Source organism: Notolepis coatsorum, assembly GCF_963971535.1.
Source record: "Notolepis coatsorum genome assembly, chromosome: 11".
Taxonomy (NCBI): Eukaryota; Metazoa; Chordata; class Actinopteri; order Aulopiformes; family Paralepididae; genus Notolepis; species Notolepis coatsorum.
The window spans coordinates 52,214,687-52,235,837 of record NC_140175.1 but is presented as its reverse complement, the minus strand read 5'-3'; the positions used below and the strand labels follow the sequence as shown (position 1 = coordinate 52,235,837).

General features: G+C 42.1%; 1 protein-coding gene across 1 annotated transcript in view; it reads left to right on the top strand.

Annotated features, from left to right (window-relative positions):
- trim69 (tripartite motif containing 69) overlaps positions 1-20,538 on the top strand; it is a 37,324-nt gene extending 16,786 nt beyond the window's left edge. Inside the window, 5 exon segments of the mRNA XM_084324929.1 lie at positions 1,455-1,687; positions 7,535-7,557; positions 18,211-18,326; positions 18,941-19,058; positions 19,375-20,538. Coding sequence (XP_084181055.1) covers positions 1,455-1,687; positions 7,535-7,557; positions 18,211-18,326; positions 18,941-19,058; positions 19,375-19,801 — 917 coding nt within the window. The 3' untranslated portion in view covers positions 19,802-20,538.
- Positions 20,539-21,151: the final 613 nt, after the last annotated feature.

The window sequence follows — 21,151 nt, the reverse complement described above, 5'->3', positions numbered from 1 at the left end:
TAAAACGCCTACACAAAGTATTGATGTTTGTGTATTGTGTGAAGAAACATTCAACTTGTGTAATAAAATAAACAAATTGCTTTCATAGTTGGATTATAATTGCCTTTGGAAAATTTCTCACATCTCTTGTTTCTATTCGGACCATAAACAATGACCGGTGCACGGAAAAGGAAGTCTTTTGGGGATATTGGGGTGTGAACGTAGGAACGGAAAGTCAGCAGCCAGCAGCTACACCGGAAGCTCCAAAACATTGGGCGTTGCCACCAGACGCTAAATCCTCATCAGTAAAAAAAATAAAGATGATAGGAGATGATTCAAGCATTTACTATTGTCTAGTGTCAGGCCTTGTCCACACTGGGATTTTAGAAAACTGGGGTTTTCCCCCATTTAATCTTTTTGAATCCCATCCACAACAGTGTTTTTGAAAAGCTCTCCGTCCAACAACAAACAAACAACCATTGCATTGTATTTTATTTATCTATGAGGCTCTGCTTATGAAAATCGGTCTCATAGTATTTACCTGTACAAAATAAAGGACTTAATAAAAAAACTAAAAACAAAACTAAAACCATTTCCATATCGATGAGAGGCCAAAAACGCAGAGAAAATATAATGTTAAAAAAAAATCTGTATAGGCCTACGTGTGAACAGTGATTTCAGCGTTTTCCATAAGCTCTGTCCACATGAATACATAGAGTTTAAAAAGAAATATCTCCACCCTGGCAGGAGTTTGCACAGTTCCTGAATTTCCCCAATTGTGGACAAAAGGCCAAAGCGCTGAGAAAAAGCTACATTTTCAAAAATACGTGTTTGTCTTGGTATCAAGAGTTCAGTCAATCAACTAGATTGACTCCATTCTTTTTTGTACATATTTCTTTACGTTTGGTTTACAGATTGGGCCTTTCAGGGATCGTGGGCACTCGCACCCCTCCTCTGCTGATCCCTTGTTTGGAATCAATTCAATCAATCCAATTGATTCAGTCAATTCAAAATGTAAACTGAAATTTCTCTTCACTTGCTGATGATGGAACATTCACAATTTTCTCAGATGACATAAGCTTTTCCTGCTAAAATATGTTTTCCAGTATAAAGTAAATCCACTAACTGAATTCACTGAATTGAAAGGGAAGAGGCCTTTCACGTCATGTTTAAAATGCCCATTTCCCCTCTGTGTAGGCAGAAACAACCATTATGTGTAGATATACAGTATGAGAAATATATAGACAACAATTATAATTGATTGGCTTATTACTGGATCTTGTAAACAAGTTGCAGTGGAACAGTAATATCATGCTTTCCAATTGTAAACCTTCTCTACAACGAAATACATTTGGCATTTTCTTTCTAAATTGGTTGCCAGTAGTTATAGGCAGCCATTTTGGAAGAGAGACTACTATACAAACATTCCATGCAAGGCCTCTGTTGATCGAAACATTCCTGTCCACTGACCCAGGAGCACACTGCGGACCTGAAGCAGCGTATCGAGGCCCAGTTCAGTGACCTACACCAGTTCCTTTACCAGGAGGAGAAGCTGCTGCAGGTCAAACTGAAGACGGAGGAACGCAGGGAGCTGATCAGGCTGGACGAACACAAAGCTCTGCTCTGTGTGGAGATCTCCCGTCTCCAGAGAGCTCTGAATGAAATAGAGGACAAACTGAGAGAACTGGACCCCTTCACTCTACTCAGGGTAATACTGATATTATTACTACTACTATTACTACTATGAACAAACTAACTAACTAACAAACTAATAAACAAACTAATAAACAAACTAACTAACTAACTAACTAACTAACTAACTAACTAACTAACTAACTAACTAACTAACTAACTAACTAACTAACTAACTAACTAACTAACTAACTGCCCTTGGGGGGAAGGACGACGGGATGGGAAGTGCAGAGAACATTTCGTCAGTGACTCAGTGCATGTGTGTGTTCCTGTGTGGGTCGCCCATCACATGTGTGTGTGTGTGTGTGTGTGTGTGTGTGTGTGTGTGTGTGTGTGTGTGTGTGTGTGTGTGTGTGTGTGTGTGTGTGTGTGTGTGTGTGTGTGTGTGTGTGTGTGTGTGTGTGTGTGTGTGTGTGTGTGTGTGTGTGTGTGTGTGTGTGTGTGTGTGTGTGTGTGTGTGTGTGTGTGGGTATTAATCTGATGACAAATATAGACTTATACTTATACTTAAACTAACTAACTAACTAACTAATTAAAGAGAGTTCTGAATGATCTAGGGGACAAACTGAGAGAACAGGACCCCTTCATACTGTTCAGTGTAAAGTTACTATACTACTACTACTGCTACTACTACTACTACTACTACTACTACTACTACTACTACTACTACTACTACTACTACTACTACTACTACTACTACTACTACTACTACTACTACTACTACTACTCCTACTACTACTACTACTACTACTACTGCTACTACTACTACTACTACTACTACTACTACTACTACTACTACTACTACTACTACTACTACTACTACTACTACTACTACTACTACTACTCCTACGGGATCATCCCTATGTTCCCCGGGTTCTATGTTCCCCGGGTTCTATGTTCCCCGCTTTGATTGATTAATAGATTGAACATTTTATAAATTCTTATTATTTTATTAATTATTAATATCCGCCTTGTTTCGAACGGTTAAGCTTAGGCCCTCGTTCGAACTGGTTAAGGTTAGAGTTTGGAATCAGGGCTGGTGGTCTAAAATTTTCAATCTATCAATCAATCAAAGCGGGGAACATAGAACCCGGGGAACATAGGACCCGGGGAACATAGACATGCTCCCACTACTACTACTACTACTACTACTACTACTACTACTACTACTACTACTACTACTACTACTACTACTACTACTACTACTACTACTACTACTACTACTACTACTACTACTACTACTACTACTACTACTACTACTATACTACTACTGCTACTACAACTACAACTACAACTACAACAACAACAACAACAACAACAACAACAACAACAACAACAACAACAACAACAACAACAACAACAACAACAACAGTAGGCTACTATTAACTAACTAACTAAAGTGAACTCTGAACAAGATAGAGGAAATACTGAGAGAGGAGGACTCCTTCATCCTCTTAAGGGCACTAATAGTAATATTGTTAATCTTAATGCTGATAGCCTGATAGTACTACAGTAACAACTAAGGACAACCCTGAATGAGATGACCCCTATAGGAGCCATTTACAGGTAATAATACTAATACTGATATTAATGAGATAGAAGACATAGGGCCTATAAGACAACAGGACCCCTTTCACACAGCTCTGGATAATACAAGATACAAGATACAAGATACAAGATACTTTAATGCCACACAACGATGGTTGGTGGTAATTGTTTTCGGTACAGATGTTGAGCACTGGTTACATCAAACATGAAACAGACATCAAACATCAAAAACGTCAAAAACATATATACATATAGGACAGTCACGGTAACAGTGTCAGTCAGTGACACTGAAGTACTCGATTCTTGTACCGGATCTCCTCTCTGGTAAACAAGAATACCCTGAAGACTCTGGCAGGAGCACTCATGCAAGGGTACTACGACTATGCTTGCACCTCATGGTACCAAAGCACCTCAAAGGCACTAAAAACCAAATTACAAACATCTCAAAACAAACTAGTCAGAATACTGCTTGACCTGACTCCTAGAACCCACCTCACCCCTGCCCACTTTGCCAACCTAGGATGGCTTAGAGTAGACGACAGAGTACAGCAACTTGCCTGGTCTACAAGATACACTACACGACCAAGGTACCCATGTACATGTCAAAATACTTCCCAAAGGTCAGTGAATACCACGATCACAACACCAGAGGGAGCTCCACAAATCATGTAAAACCCAGATTCGGCTCAAACAAGGGACTAAACACGTTTCGCAATTATGCCACATCAATGTGGAACGCCCTACCCAAAGCTGTAAAGGAATGTGAATCACTACCCACTTTCAAAAACACTCTCAAAGAATACCTACGGGAGACTGCAATTCGAAACTGGCCCCTACAAATGTCCTAACCCAGTTGTACAGTAAAGACCAAGTATGGCCTTGTCAGTATTCCAATGTACAGTGCCCCCCCCCCCCCCCCCCCCTACCCAACCCGACCCCCCCCCACCTCCAATGTACAGCCCCACCCAACCCCACCCCACCTACCCAACCTCCTCCAATGTACAGTTTCTATGTCAAATGTATGTCAGTATTCCAATGTACAGTGTACAGTGTCCCCCCCCCCTACCCAACCCCCCCCCCCCCCACCTCCAATGTACAGCCCCACCCAACCCCACCCCACCTACCCAACCTCCTCCAATGTACAGTTTCTATGTCAAATGTATATACACTCTTTTTCTGGATTTTTTTAGTATCACAAACAGTACTGTATTTGCAAATCTGGTATGTCATAAATGTATAGACGTAGCAGTACTGTCTATCTGTATGTCGTGTGTGTCATATGATGAATTGAAAATGGGGGACCCTGATGTAAACAAGACGAAAGTATTTCTCTGGTCTGCATCCCCTTCACAATTGTATGTATTGAGCTGTACTGTACTGTACCCATTCTGCAATCTGTTAATAAACTTTTCAATCAATCAATCAATCAATCAATCAATCAATCAATCAATCAATCAATCAATCAATCAATCAATCAATCAAGAAAGCCTATCCAGGAAATTAATCCAGGAATAGTCTCAGTTCAGTGGGGTTGCCATAGATGTATTTTCAAACAGGTATACTTCATGATAAGCTGTGATTCTTCATTGTGCAGGTGCTATATGAATTGAAAATGGGGGACCCTGATGGAAACAAGACAAACGTCTTTCTCAGGTCTGCATCCCCTTTACAATTGTATTTATTGAGCCGTACTGTATTGTACCCATTCTGCAATCTGTTAAATAAAGTTTTCATTCATTCATTCATTCTCTCAAAGTAGCACTGAGCTTAATAGCATCGTGAGAGCATCTCTACAGCGGAGCTCTCTACTGAGTGCAATGATGCCTCCCACAAGTCTCTAGGACAAGCGGGTAATGAGTTATGAAAGGGGCGGGGCTAAAGCACATGAGAGGGGGGGGGGGGGCTTACCTACACGGATGAGCCATTAAGCTCTACTGCAGCTAATTTCTTTTTTCTAAATGTTAGCTTGAAATGCAAACCATTTGATTCCAAGGTGGCTATACTCATCCAGCATCATGTATAAAGCTATGTCTATACCTTAACATTTGGAATCGCTTCACAAAATACAACCATCGTCATTTTAGCCTGCTAAATAAACCACAACCACCTTGGGATTAAATTTTTTTCAAGTTTTATACTTTTATTTATAGTTTTATTCCAGATCTGTGATGAGAATCGGTAGAGTATAGCATGACAGACCAAAGCCAAGATGACCCCAAATCACCCCAAAAAAAACAACAAAGAATCCTACTGACCATTCCAACCTCCCTTGAGCTGCTCTTCTTAACATAGTGGAGGCTAGACAGTGTTCCTCCTTCACTGCACACCGCTCATCTCAGCCAGAGAACATGTTCATCTGGAAGTAATTAACCCCAAACGACAGAAATGACTCACAGAAGAGTTGCTTAGCTTTGAGTTTCCTTAAGCAACAACTCATGGCAGTCTTGTCTAATAGCAATGTTTTTCTTAGCAACAGCAGGCAGTTTCAGTGAAGATGGAAGGTGATATGCTGTTAGAGAGCTCGGTTTCAGCCACCCGGAATATCCCTTCAAATGGACTGATCATCACTTTCAGCATCATCTCTAAAGGCTCTTTCTATGGATTTGTATGGAAAAGGACTGCTGTTTGGCCATGGTTTGAAGTCTTTAGATTAACAAGGCTAAAGAAGCTGTTCAAAGTTCTTGCAGTTTGAGATGTCACAAGGGGGACATAACATAATTAAATACATTTGCTCTCATTAATCTATTAGCTGTGCTTTTTGGAGCCAGGAACAATGCCTACCTCATCTGTTGCTCAGTTTGTAAAAGTATTTTACTCTTGGGTGTAGGGTAGCCAGGCAGCGTCTATACTTCCTGCAAGCAAGTTGTCCTTTTGCGCGATCTGATTGGCCACTGACGTTTCTGGTCATGTGAAATGTGCGCCCAATCGTGTGACAGCAAGTTCTTTGGACGGTTAAGCGTAGGCGCTCTTTCGAAGTTGGTTAAGGTTAGAGTTTGTCTTAGAGCATGGCGATAGAACGCCAGCCCTGATTCCAAACTCTAACCATAACCAACTGCGAAAGAGTCGCCTAAGCTTAACCAGTGATAAACTAAGCGTTAGGTCGTTTGCAGGCTGTTCGACGCGGAAATGGGCTAAGACACTGCTCGTCATGCGATTAGCGCACATGTCACATGACCAGAAACGTCAGTGGCCAATCAGAGCAACGCGGAATGACAACTTGCTTGCGGGAAGTATAGGCATATAATAGAAGAAAATCATTAATTAAATGTCTGCTACACCCCCCAAAACAGTTCAATACGAAGGAAGAACAAGATGCTGGAAAATAAACAATACTTTTTTTAATTACCACAAAAAAAAACATATTCCACAGATTCAAGGAAGTCATACAATTATTGAAAAGATACTAAATACATTCCTGAATGTATTTGTAGTGAACCATGTCTATCTGAGGGAGATATGTTGAAAGACTAACTACAAACGTTAACTTTATCTTGTGTAAATTGATCTTGTGTAAAATATGACTTCTTATAAGCAGTTACAACCGACAGCAGCAATTTTCATTCCTACATTTACTTTTTATATAAGTACAACAAAGAGAGCATGTAACACAATCCACCCTGCCGTTTGCTGCTTCTACTAAGTAGACCCTACTTTGCACAGAATGTTTGGAATTCCCATTTTGTGTGCAAAACAAATATATGACAAATATTAGCAACAGATGTGTTAGAAATGGCTGTTTTATGACTGAAACAAATCACTATGTTTTTCCAGTGTTTTTCCTGCTCTATCAATGCACAGAAATCAGGCATTTTCTTTCAAAAGTAGTCACCAATGGTTCAAAGCAGCCATGTTGGAAGAAATATAATAATTGTACTAGCTTTTATTGTGTGTGTATATCCTCAGTTACTCTAATGCACAATGACTGCTGTACAGTGTTATGTGGTTTTGAATAGTCACATCAATTCATTCATATCTGTATTCATTCATGCTGAGAGCAGTGGGGCCAAGCAGCTAGTTACTGTATGCAGGGTGGAGTGCAGACAGGATGTGAGCCAGTGACCTCACTCCTCCTCCAGTGCAGTGGATGTGTGGAGGATAAGAGGGTGATGAGAGGGACTTTCCCCGGGCCACACGACGTGCTGGGAGAACCCAGCAGGGCGGGGTGGAGTGAGATCAGACACTGACCTCATGTGGAAAACAGCACAGAAACGATAATCAAGCCCTCTCTCTCTGTTCCCCTCTTTCTGTCTCTCTCTCTCCATTTCCCTCTTACTGTATCCCTCTCTCCTTTATTTATCCTCCTGTCTGTTCTCAGAGCATCAAGGCGCTGCTCCAGAGGTGAGATTAAAGTTTGGATTCAACATCATTTCCTGTTTAGACTGGAGAGTGTTGTATTTGGCGACCAGGACAGGTTCTTTGTAGAAACAGGTGTCAAAATGTTTTAAAACATCCAAATCCACCCTAAAACACAATCTACATTTTGCCATTCCAATGATCTGTGACAGATAAGTCAACATCTATAACCATAGACAACTGTCACCCTAGGCTGGAAATCAGAGCATCAAGACTAATTTGTGATGTCATAAAGTGACACTTTTTGGAGTTAGTCCACTGACAATTAATTCATGTCCAACTTTATGGGCTTTATAATTCTAGTTTTTTTAGTATTGAGCTCACAATTCGTCAGAAAATTATGTAATGTTCCGTAATTCAGAAATTGGTCGAAATGGAGATATTGGCAATTGTGAGTGCTTTGAAATGTTCTCTATCTGTTTCCTTATTTCCAAAACGTAATACGACTTGTAAATGTGTTAATTCTTGTTAGATTGTCCGACAGTATTATTTCCAACACAGTAGAAAGAACTAGAGTTGTGTCGCAGGGGAGTGGCTAAGTACTCAGGTCTCAAGTGTCTGAGATGAGATGGAGACGCGCAGAAATGACAACGGACCCAGTAGGCTACTTTGTTGGCGGTGTGAAAATATGAAGAGAAACATTAATATTGTAACGTTTTTAGGTTTAACACCACGTTATTCACGACTCTCAATGCAGGTTGATAGTTCTCAGTTCAGGTCTTTATTACAACACTTCCAATTGCAGGTTGCAGTATAAGGGGGCTTTCTCATTATGAACGGGTGCTCCGCTCCATCCTCGCTCCGTCCTGAGTGCGAACTCCAGTGCGAACTCCCCCCCTCCCTCTCCCCCCCTGGTTTGTGTACACACTGCAGTCTGGTTCGCTCCGGTTTTTGTTTACGGTTTGCGTTTTGAGCGTGTAAGCTGCCGTAGGCGATGATGTCACACTCGAACGTCAGCACAGGAAGAGTTGAACACCTTGATGGAAACTGGATGCCCGATATAAACAAACGAATAACCAATAAATATGAAGTTATCTTTGAGCCTCTGTTGTCAAGTGTCGTCAATATAACCCACCCCCTTTTCTCACGAATGGAACTTGTGTCGTGGAGTCCGCTTTGAGCGTGTCCAGGGTTAGCGGCTAACGCTAGTTAGCTTAGCCTATTTATGGGATAACCTAGCAGCTAACGTTAGCCCATTGCTTGCGTCAATTATATTGCATGTCACTGGTCTATAGAAATAAATGCATTCGAACAAGAAACCAATGTATAGACACAATGACAAAAAAATGGCCAAGGAAGTCTTGGGCTTGTAACGTGGCTTCATGTTTTCATCCACTGAGCCGTGAGACTCAACATGCTTGTTTGGTTGAGGTCTGAACTCGCCAAATTGCCCATAAATATCATTTTTGTGGGTATTGTCCAGTTGTTGCTGTATGTTTTTATCTGCCCAAAATTCAAGCAAGCATGAAAGCATTACAGTAATGATGTTGTGTGTGTCAGCAAGTTGATACAGCAAGCCTCTTCCGTGTTTTGGTACCCGAGACCACCTATTCCAGCGGTCCAGGTTTGGAGCGAATCAGCGTCCCCGGTGACGGGGGGGAGCGTTCTCATCAGGGACGATCACACCCTTTTTTGGTGTGATCGCGCTCTGATTCGACCCCGAATGGCTAGTGTGAAAGTCAAGTCAAGTCAAGTAATTTATTTATATAGCACGTTTAAAAGCACAAGAGCCAACCAAAGTGCTGTACAATCAAAGCTTAAAATCAATGTCCTAATATAAAATACACAAATACAAAAATACAAAAAGGCACAGCAGGACAAGACAGTACATTCAGAGAATAGGACAGTAGGACAACACACGGATAGGGGAACACAAAGTACAGTATAGCACACAGGGGACAGAGGAGCATAAGAAGAGATACAAGAGGGAGGGGGCAGGATAAAATTACATGGGAGTGTGTGAGTTAGGGTGTGGGAGAATCAGGGTTTATTGAAGGCCAGGGAATAGAAGTGGGTTTTTAGACGGGCCTTTAATGTCTCCAGCGAGGGGGCAGATCGGATCTCCAGGGGAAGCTGGTTCCATAGCTTGGGGGCCACGGCCTTGAAGGAGCGATCGCCTCTCTTTTTGAGTCTGGTGCGGGGGGGGGGGGGGGGGGGGGACCAGCCGAGCCTGGTTGGAGGATCTTAGTGACCTGGGTGCTGCGTAGGGGGTGATGAGCTCTGTGATGTATAGGGGTGCTGCACCCGATAGTGCCTTAAAGGTGAGGAGGAGGATTTTGAAGTCTATTCTAAGTGGGACTGGGAGCCAGTGTAGGGAGGCTAGGACTGGTGTGATGTGCTCTCTCTTTCTGGTGCCGGTAAGGAACCTAGCTGCAGAGTGCTGGACCATTTTGAGGCGGGACATGGCTGCCTGACTGATGCCGGTGTAGAGGGCATTGCAGTAGTCAAGGCGTGAAGTGATGAATGCATTGACTACCGTTTCCAGGTCGACGGGTGAAAGGATTGGTTTTATTTTACTGATGTTGCGGAGTTGGAAGAAGCATGACTTGACTACGGCATTTACCTGCCGGTCGAATTTGAGCTCTGGGTCAAAGATTACACCCAGGCTCTTAACGTGGGGTTTGAGGTGGGTGGAGAGTTGTCCTAGGCTGTTGGAGAGTGTTTTGGTGGAAGAGGGGGGGCCAAACAAAATGATCTCTGTTTTATTTTCATTTAGCTGTAAGAAGTTGAGGGTCATCCAGATTTTTATGTCCCTAAGACAGTTTTTAAGAGAGTCTAGGTTAGCTGTGTCAGAGGGGTTGAGGGGAAGGTAGATTTGGGAGTCATCGGCATAAAAGTGATATGAAATGTTGTGTTTCTGGATGATTTCGGCCAGAGGGAGCATGTAGATGGAGAAGAGTATGGGGGCCAGGATGGAACCTTGGGGGACCCCATACGGTAGACTAGCTGTGGGGGAGGAGTGTCCACCCAAACTGACCGAAAAGGAGCGGCCGCTCAAGTAGGATGCGAACCAGTTTAGGGCAGACCCCCCAATACCTAGCCTGTGTTCGAGACGATCGACCAGGGTGGAGTGGTCGACCGTGTCGAACACGGCAGAGAGGTCCAGGAGGATGAGCATGGCACAGCTACCTGAGTCGATGGTGAGAAGCAGGTCATTGTAGATTTTGACTAGCGCTGTCTCAGTGCTGTGCCCTGCCCTGAAACCTGACTGGAATTTGTCTAGGAGGTTGTTGTGATGTAGGAAGGGGAGGAGCTGTGCCAGGACAGCCTTTTCTAAAATCTTAGATAGGAAGGGTAGTTTGGATATGGGCCTGTAATTATTGAAAAGAGCAGGGTCTAGGTTAGGTTTTTTTAGGAGGGGCTCAACCATGGCGTGCTTAAGGGAGGAGGGAACAGAGCCAGATTCCAGAGAGCTGTTTATGATAGACAAAATACTGGGGCCTACTATGTCCATGGACTCTTTTAGAAGATGGGTAGGGAGGGCATCAAGGGGGGATGTGACAGTCCGCATGCCTGCCACCAGCTCTCTGAGAGTGGGAGAGATGGGTTGGAAGTTGTTCAAAAGAGCTGGGCAGGAGGGGTGGGAGGGAGGGGGAAGTGGGCAGGAGGGCTGGGCAGGAGGGGGGGTCCAACAGGGGGGCTGGGCAGGAGGGGGGGCCGGGCAGGGGGGCTGGGTAGGAGGGGGGGGGTGGAGGAGGACGATGAGATGGCTAATCTAATGGTTTCCACCTTCCTAATGAAGAAGTTTAGGAATTCATCACATTTGGAGGGGGAGGCATCAGGGCAGGGGGCAGGAGGAGGGGAGGTGAAAGAGTTAATGGTCGAAAAAAAAGATTCTGGGATTGTGACAATTTTTGGCAATTATTTCTGAGAAGTGCCTTTCTCTCGCCACCTTAACTGCCTCTTGATACTGTTTGAGGTGATGTTTAAGGATCTCATAGTGGATCTGCAGTTTATTGTGTTTCCACCTGCGCTCGGCCTGTCTGCACTGTCTCCGTAAAGCTCTGGTGTTCTCATCAAGCCAGGGCTGAGATCTAGGTCTGGGCCTTTTGAGTTTAAGGGGGGCGACAGAGTCGAGTATGGTATCATGAGGAATTGAACATTGAGATAAGGATCTCAGTGCTGTGCTGGGCAGGAGAGGCCTCAATACTGCAGGTGTTAGGGGCAGCTATATAGGCATCACGGAACTTAATGGCAGTGGATGGGTTAATGTGGCGAGAGGAACGCGCTGAGACAATAGCTTTGGAAATGGGGACAAAACACAGAGCATCAAAAGAGATCAGAATGGTCTGAGAGGACTGGGTCATCTATTTCCATGTTGTCGACGGAGAAACCTGCTGTTAAAACTAAATCTAAAATGTGGCAGAGTTTGTGTGTTGGGGAATTAACATGTAGGCTAAAATTAAGAGACTCAATTAAGTGCAGCAATTCCTTCACATGGGGTTTAATTGGGCAGCATATGTGAACATTAAAATCGCAGAGCAGTAAAACTTTATCATAGCTGGGCATTGTCTGTGATAGGAGAACGGACAGTTCAGAGATAAAGTCGCTTAGTGAGTTGCCGGGGGGGCGGTAGACCAGGATAATCAGTAGTGCCCCCAAAGACTCATTTCTACAACTTCCCATGCCCCAAGAGAGCGCACCCTGGGTGCCACACCCTCTTATAGATAGATAGATAGATAGATAGATAGATAGATAGATAGATAGATAGATAGATAGATAGATAGATAGATAGATAGATAGATAGATAGATAGATAGATAGATAGATAGATAGATAGATAGATAGATTGATAGATTGATAGATAGATAGATAGATAGATAGATAGATAGATAGATAGATAGATAGATAGATAGATAGATAGATAGATAGATAGATAGATAGATAGATAGATCGATAGATCGATAGATCGATAGATCGATAGATCGATAGATAGATAGATAGATAGATAGATAGATAGATAGATAGATAGATAGATAGATAGATAGATAGATAGATAGATAGATAGATACTTTATTAATCCCCTTGGGGAAATTCAGGGTATCTCGCAGCTCACACAGTATACAGACATTGACCGTTCTCATTCAGTTATTACCCGTTATGTCTGCATCATGAATAAAAAATAAGCACTTGATAAAATTCAATTAAATCATATCCATCAATATTAATAGGAGCGTGATTAGATAAAAGCAGGTTATACCTTCCCCAGGTCAGCCCCTGCTCCCTCGACTCTGTCAACCCACGGCTTGCGCGACCAATAGCGTCGCCGCCAGCCCCACGATGGCGGAGTACAGAGTAACAGCTCGGCTGACCAACCGACCCAAATCCCAGGGTCGCTACAATATCTTTGGAACCGTTTGTGTTAAATTGCATCTGAATCGGGAGATTATCTTCTCTCCGTCAAAATGTAAAGTGTATCTATCTGTCGCATAAAGGCTGGCTGGCAGTACGCATAGAATAAGGCATCTACTCCAGTGCATGCTCCACAAGTCAGACTATCTATTTAAGTGTAGGTTTACAGCTCTGAATCAGAAAATGTACCCATATTCCAGTAATAAATCACCATGGGTACCATCATCGTGTCCTAGGAGTTGTTCCACTATATTCACTGTCTGTGGAGCAACTCCAAGATTTGTCTCTTGATGACATACATCATTGCTAGAGTCTTGTCTCTCAGGTGTCCAGCTCAAGGAGAGACTCGTTCATATACACAAATCGAAACTGAGCTCTACACAGTATTATAGAAATAATAGTGAATTCAAGGACTGATTTCATTGATGGAAAAGGGGATTTCATGAATATCACAGTATTTCCATCATGTTAGTGACCACAAAATGAGGTAAATACCATAATATTACCCTTGATTGCATGGTTTCTTAACAAGCGGGCAGAAAAGTGGCAATTTTTTTACTTGAACTTGAGGACTGCATACTTTTTTTGCAAACCAAAACAACATACTTTCTACTTATAGCACATGCATGAGCCTGGTCTCTTTTGGAAGATGACATTCTGAAGTTTGAAAAAATATTCACTTTTAGTGCTAAAGTAATAGAGTTACATAGGTCTGAACTTGAGTTGTAAAACAACTTGTTACTCAAGTTTTTCTGTAGTAGTTAGTAGTCCAGAGGTAGTATTTCCCCAGAAGGTGGTATGGCTTACAAATCCAGACGGAGCCATAGCCTGAAGCTTTATGTAGTACATACCAAATTTCATAAAGATCCATTCAGAAATGAGTGATTAGGAGTGATTTTGGTAAACTGTGTACAAAGAAAAACTCAGTTTTCTCGTAGACTTCAATTCATTCGGCTGTTTTGCTCTTCCTGTTTTCGTGTTTCTTCGTGTTTTTATTTTTTTTTATTTAGATCCCCATGTGAGGTATCATTGGAAAGCCACACTCATTGGTTACAACGATCCACAATCATTTTCGAGATCGGATCTAGATTGACGGAACTACTGCAGCCTGAGTCGGGAGTGGTATTTTGCGCAATACCGTGTACTTTGCACACGCCTCAAATACCGGCATGTAACTCGAGAACCGCTGAATGGATTTTGTCGGATTTTGTCACTATCGACAGGTAACACATAAGCCTTCAATTCTATATATATTGTATTACAAAATATGCACACCCGAGCCACCAGTGTTAATTTTGGCAGCTATTTTCATTTTAGTTTTAGTCTTAGTCATGTGTCAAGTGCTCCTTTTTCGTTTTCATCATATTTAGTCATCTTCATTTATTTTTCGTTTTGTCGTAAGCATTTTAGTCTTAGTCAGTTTTTGTCTCAATTTTGTCTTTTTTCGTTTTAGTCTAGATTTTGTTGACGAAAACGGATGACATTTTTGTCTATTTTTAGTTAAAGGACGACTCCACTTTTTTTTGGAAATTAGCTTATTTAACATCTTCCCTGGAGTTAGACAAGAAGATCCATACCTTTTTTGTCTCTGTGCGTGCATTTTAGCTTTGGGAATAGATGCTCCGTTAGCATAGCTTAGCTTCATCACTGGAAGTGAGGCAGGACAGTAGCCTTACAGTGTATTGCAAGGTCTGACATTGACCAAACTTGATATGCATGACCTTGGTGGGCTCTAGGTCAACTCCTGAAAAGGGGGTCAATGTCAGACCTTGCAATCAAAAGTTAGGGGGCGCACTGAAATTATGGCAAGGGTTATTAGCCCCCTAACTTTGATTGCAAAGTCTGACATTGACCCCCTTTTCAGGAGTTGACCTAGAGCCCACCAAGGTCATGCATATCAAGTTTGGTCAATGTCAGACCTTGCAATACACTGTAAGGCACTGTAAGGCTACTGTCCTGCCTCACTTTCAGTGATGAAGCTAAGCTATGCTAACGGAGCGTCTATTCCCAAAGCTAAAATGCACGCACAGAGACAAAAAAGGTATGCATCTTCTTGTCTAACTCCAGGGAAGATGTTAAATAAGCTAATTTCCAAAAAAAGTGGAGTCGTCCTTTAATGTACAAAAAAATATAAAATATTATATAAATTATAAAACTTTTTTTTTCTTTTCTTTTTTACAGCTACTGTTTTATATATACTGTTTTTTAGTAATAACTAGAAAGTAATGGTATTTATTCAACAACAGGTGATTGTATAGATTAGTATTAGTATCATTAAAAGTTCTATGCTCAACTATGCGCACTCCCTCCTATCCAGAAGGCTCCATTTAGGTTAGCTACTGTAGTAGCAGAGGCTCTGTTGCGATTTTAAATGCACAATAAATATTCAACATTCTCTTTTGAGACTCCGCCTCAGACTCTTATCATTTGGCACTAAAAGCTAAACATTGTCACCGGTATGGCTGTCCGCAACATGTCATTAATTGTGTGGGAGAGGTCGATCAGTTAGCCACATTAGCGTGAGCTAGGTTAGCCACTAGCTAACGCGAGCTAGATGGAAATACAAACAATGTAACGTTACTGGTGAAAAAGTGATTTACCTTGGAATACTCCTTTGCCAACTTGCTGTACTTTGCTTGCAGGTCTGCAGCTGGATTATGAATAGTCCCAACTTTAGCCACGGTAACGTTAAGCTAAAACTAGCTTTTCAAATAGCTCCAGCTAATGCTAATAACATAGCTCCCCATCACACTGCTCAACTCGGGACGAGGGCATTAAGAAAAGTTATAATTATTTTGTCTTGTCTTGTTTTAGTCAACAATATCAACATACATGAAGAGAAATTTCGTCCTGGTTTTTGTAAATTACATTTTTGTGTCCTCAGTTGTGGTCAATGATATTTAATAAACTATTTAGTGTCGTTAGTGTCAAGTGGTCTTCAATAACGTGACGTCACGTCTCGTTGTCGTCATGAAAAAAACCTTCATTGACGAAGATCTTTCGTCACCATTTTAGTTGACAAAATTAACACTGCAAACCACTAGGGGTCACCAAAGTGCCGGGTGCAAAAAATCCGAAAAACTTCCCATATGAGGGACGTTGCCGCTTAAGATTTAAATTATACCATGGCATTTGTTTACATGCAACAGTTGACTTTTACCACAGCAGTACCTTGCTAAATAATTTGTACCACGGTAAAACCGAACTACTAACCATGATACTTTTTTGTATTTTGTCTGTATGCATATATATTATTGAGTTTGAGTTATAGATGGGCAATAAGCCTTTTTCAACTTTCACAACACCATAAACCAAAACACCTGTACGTTTTCAGAAATTACCAAGGTAAACACATCTTTTACAGCATCAAGATCCATAGGAAACACTGGTTTTCGTTATTATCAAGAGCTCAGTCAGTCAAACATATCTCTAATCCCAGGCTTTGGCTTCCTGTGGTAGGCTGTCCTATGTGTTTACATTTGGTGGACAGTTTACAGATTGCACCTTTAAATGACCTATGTTAACACTTTCAGCGCCAGCGTGTATCCCCATCCCTGCTGTCAATGGGCCACGCTTTAAAAGATAGGCATTTTCACGGTGCGTCATGATGTTTGCAGAGCTATATCTATATTCTATATTATAGCTATGGAGACAATACTATGGCTCATTTGACAGTCACTATCTCTCGTCCAACATGTAAAAAATAGTAAATTTTTTCATGTATACGTCCGCGTGTTATCCCGTGGTGAATATTGTATAGTTTCAGAGTGATCCAGGCTAATTCCTGGAAGCTGAGTTATGGAGCGCTATGTGCATTTTGCGAAAGTCGTTTGTGTTGCTCGCCTGGACACGATACTATTTCCAAATCAAAGGTAAATAATAGGTATTATGTTTCATCATGAAGGCATCAAAGGGGGGGGGGGTCGTTTTGTGATGCTCTGATCGTCAGCAACGGCATACGTTTTGGAATATGTGACATATGATCGTTACGATTTATATGAAATCATTGTAGGCTCAAAGTAGGATTGATGTCATATAGTCCTTACCTTTGCTAGGAGGTATTCCAAAATGAATATTCCAATTGTCTGATCGCAATTTCCAGTATTGATGTCCATCGGGTCCCTGACATGAAATGGGACAAACTATGCATCAAGTGTGCTGGACGCGTTCCAAGTGGCTCGAATGAAGCCTTTCACTTGCCCGGGCCATATAAAATGTAACACACAGTGTGAAATAATGTTTCAAAGGGTAGGCGATACTGCCACCTAGCAGGATTCGGCCGGCATTGCAATCTCGGGGTCTCAGAATGAGTCCCAATGATACACAGAGGTCCTTGAGACTGTATAGAATAAAGATATAGAATAAAAGAAAAAACTATGAAAACGATCGAAAACCCGACTCAGCGCATGGCGAGATAACCTGACTATAGTCGTGATTGGCGCTGAAAGTGTTAATAAGTGACATTTCAAGGGATCTGTAATATCTGTGTCAGCAGGACTCAAGGGACCCTTGTGTTGTTTTTAAAGGCCCAATCCATGATTCAAATGTAAAACAGATGGATAGCTCCACCACTTGAACTAGTTGACTGACTGAGCTCACACTGGAAAACATGTACACTAGACTACAGGTACACTGGAAAACACATACACTAGACTACAGGTAAACACTGGAAAACACATACACTAGACTACAGGTAAATACTGGAAAACATGTACACTAGAGTCACTAGACTACAGGTAAATACTGGAAAACATGTACACTAGACTACAGGTAAATACTGGAAAACATGTACACTAGACTACAGGTAAATACTGGAAAACATGTACACTAGACTACAGGTAAACACTGGAAAACACATACACTAGACTACAGGTAAATACTGGAAAACATGTACACTAGAGTCTAGACTACAGGTAAATACTGGAAAACATGTACACTAGACTACAGGTAAATACTGGAAAACATGTACACTAGACTACAGGTAAACACTGCAAAACACGTACACTATACAACAGATAAATACAGAAAGATACATACACAATACAACAGATACATACTGAAAACACTTACACTAGACTACAAATACGTTTTTAAATTGTATTTGCTGTATTTTGTGGCTGTAAAACATATATTTTGCATTGGAAGTGAAACAGACCTATATTGTGATTCATAAAGTTCTACAAAGTTTATCATCCATCTAGAAATCAAACTCTTGCAGAATGTATGTGAGAACACATTCACAGGGTCCAGAAAATGTCGAGATCTAACTGTATTATGTTTCTGGCAGGCCGTCACTAAAGTTTGAGAAGCCCACCCTCACCCCCCCCAGCCTGTGTGAGGGCCGCTTCGCCGGTCCCCTGCAGTACAGAGTGTGGAAGTCTCTGAAATCAAGCATCTACCCAGGTACTCCATCTGCCATTATAAATATGAACTCCTAAGTTCTAAGTTAAAGGTATAGTTGTGATTTTTGGAACCCTAGCCCTCATCAGTTGATCAGATGATCAGATGATGGTGATCAGTAGGCTCCTTTCCCAGCACAATCCATGCTGCACTGGTATACTATTATTTACTTATATAGACTACTAATGCAAAGTCAATAGGGTCAAGCTCCTGTCTGTACAAGTGGACTGAAGACAACTGAAATCTACTCCATAGTGCAACACAAAGTAGGTTTCAGTTGGCCTCAGTCAGCTAGTACACAGGTGCTGAGAAAGGACGCTACCAATCTACATCATTATTGGTAAGAAAGAAACAGGGCTTCCGTAGTGCATTTCTGGTTCAACGCGCATCGATTTCTTTGACAAGAGGCAACCAATTTGTCAGCGTGATCAGGAGATAAATTTAACATAGGTTTATCACCATACCTGGTGTAATTCTCTTTATTTATATTTTTAAGTAGAATAAATGCATTCTAGGTTTCAGACTTTTCAGAGGCTTGTCAAATGACACGTTATCCTTTAAATATTCTGAACCCACAAGACACTGTCGCTACTTTCCTTCTCTCCGTTTGTCCACAGTACCGGCTGTCATCACCTTCAACTCCAGCACGGCCAACCCCTGGCTCAGCCTCACGTCCTCACTCACCTGTGTCCGCTACCAGACCTTCAATCACGCTGTGCAGGACAACCCACACAGGTGCACTCATTCATTCACTTAACCCCCAACCACCATGCCATTCTCGTTCATCCATTCGCTCTCTCATTCCTCTTCTCTAAAGAGGACAATGTAACTGAGAGCAAGGCTCACATTCACAGGTGGGCCCTGCGTACAAAGAGAGAGAGAGAGAGAGAGAGAGAGAGAGAGAGAGAGAGAGAGAGAGAGAGAGAGAGAGAGAAACACAGAGAGAGAGACAGAGAGAGACAAAGAGAGAGAGACAGAGAGGTTCAGGGTGGAGGAAGCCAGTAGAGCAACTAATAAAGTTTGTAACGTTGACCCTGTCTTCAAACCTCAGGTTCAACGCTGCCCTGTCGTTACTAGGCAGTCAGGGCTTCACCCACGGACGCCACTACTGGGAGATCGAGGTCTACAGCAGCACGGTGTGGACGGTGGGCGTGGCTCGCGAGTCGGTGGCCAGGAAGGGGGTGATCAAAGCCTTGCCAGCCAACGGGTTCTGGACTCTGTCCCTCTCCTACGGGGTCCAGTACATGGCCGGAACCTCTCCCCCCACCGTGCTGTCCCTGGAGGAGTCTCTCGCCCGCATCGGAGTCTATCTGGACTACAAGAGGGGTCTGGTATCGTTCTACAATGCTGAGAGCATGACACACCTCTACACCTTCAGGGAGACCTTCACAGAAACACTCTACCCCTACTTCAACCTGGGCTTCCTGGATAAGGTGCACGAGAACGAGCCACTCAAAGTTTTCTTGCCAAAGATTTGATAGGAGAATAACAAGATAACATGAACACCACTGCATGAGCCTTGTGGTGCAGAATGACACACAGAAGAAATCAGGTTATCTTATTGTTCTTTCAATGCGACACAATACACAACGAAAGTACAAACATAATTTCATGAAATGTAATTGGTGATGCCATCATTGCTGGAGACACCCATTATTATCCATCATCATTAGACTGCGTGATTGTCAATGGCCTTGGTGCACTTTAGTCTTGGTTTAGCTATATTCTAAGGTTTGCACAGCAGTGTAACCATGGAAACCATAAATAATTTAAAAAAGAATTCTAAACAACACATTTGAGTTCCAGTGTATCAAGGCAAAGTTGTTCATGTTTCATCAAGTCAAGTTATGGACTTTTGTTGTGTATAAAACATGAAGAAGTGATGTGTGTGTAGTGTGTGTGTGTGTGTCTGGGAACCTCCTCTATTCTAAAGACTTGACCACGTTGTGACTATAGAGATGCATAGAGTGTGCACTTCTGAATAACCCTGTTCCTGTCAGATCAGGGGTGTAAAGTACTTGAGTAATTGTACTTCATTACAATACTTAACCTCTTAACCTGCGCCCCCAAAATTGGCCATTTTAGTTTTCGTTTTTGAGGACTGCATACTTTTTTTGCAAACCAAAACAACATACTTATAGCAGCACATGCATGAGCCTGGTCTCTTTTGAAAGATGACATTCTGAAGTTTCTGATTCCAGAAAATTCACTTTTAATGGTAATGAAATAGAGTAACATAGGTCTGAACTTGATTTGTAGAAAAACTTGTTACTCAAGTTTTTCTGTAGTAGTTAGTAGTCCAGAGGTAGTATTTCCCCAGAAGGTGGTATGGCTTGGTATGGCGAGATCCATAACCTGAAGCCTTATGTAGTACATGTCCGAATTTCGTAAAGATCCATTCAGAAATGAGTGATTAGGAGTGATTTTGGTAAACTGTGTACAAAAGAAAAACTCAGTTTTCTCAGATTTCAATTCATTCTGCTGTTTTTCTCGTCCTGTTTTTGCTCATTAGTTTTTCACCTAGATCCCTGATTCGTACATCCCCAGATGGGGTATCATTGGAAAGCCACACTCATTGGCTACAACCCTCCACAATAATCTTCGAGATCGCCAAATGATTGACGGAACTAGAGCCCCAAGAGTCGGGAGTGGTATTTTGCGCAATACCGTGTACAAGCCTCAAGTACCGGCATGTAACTCGAGAACCGCTGAACGGATTTTGTCACCTGAAAGGGTGACAGGCAACAAATAAGCCTTCAATTCGATATATATATTCTATTACAAAATATGCAAACCTGAGCCACTAGTGGTCACCAAAGTGCCGGTGG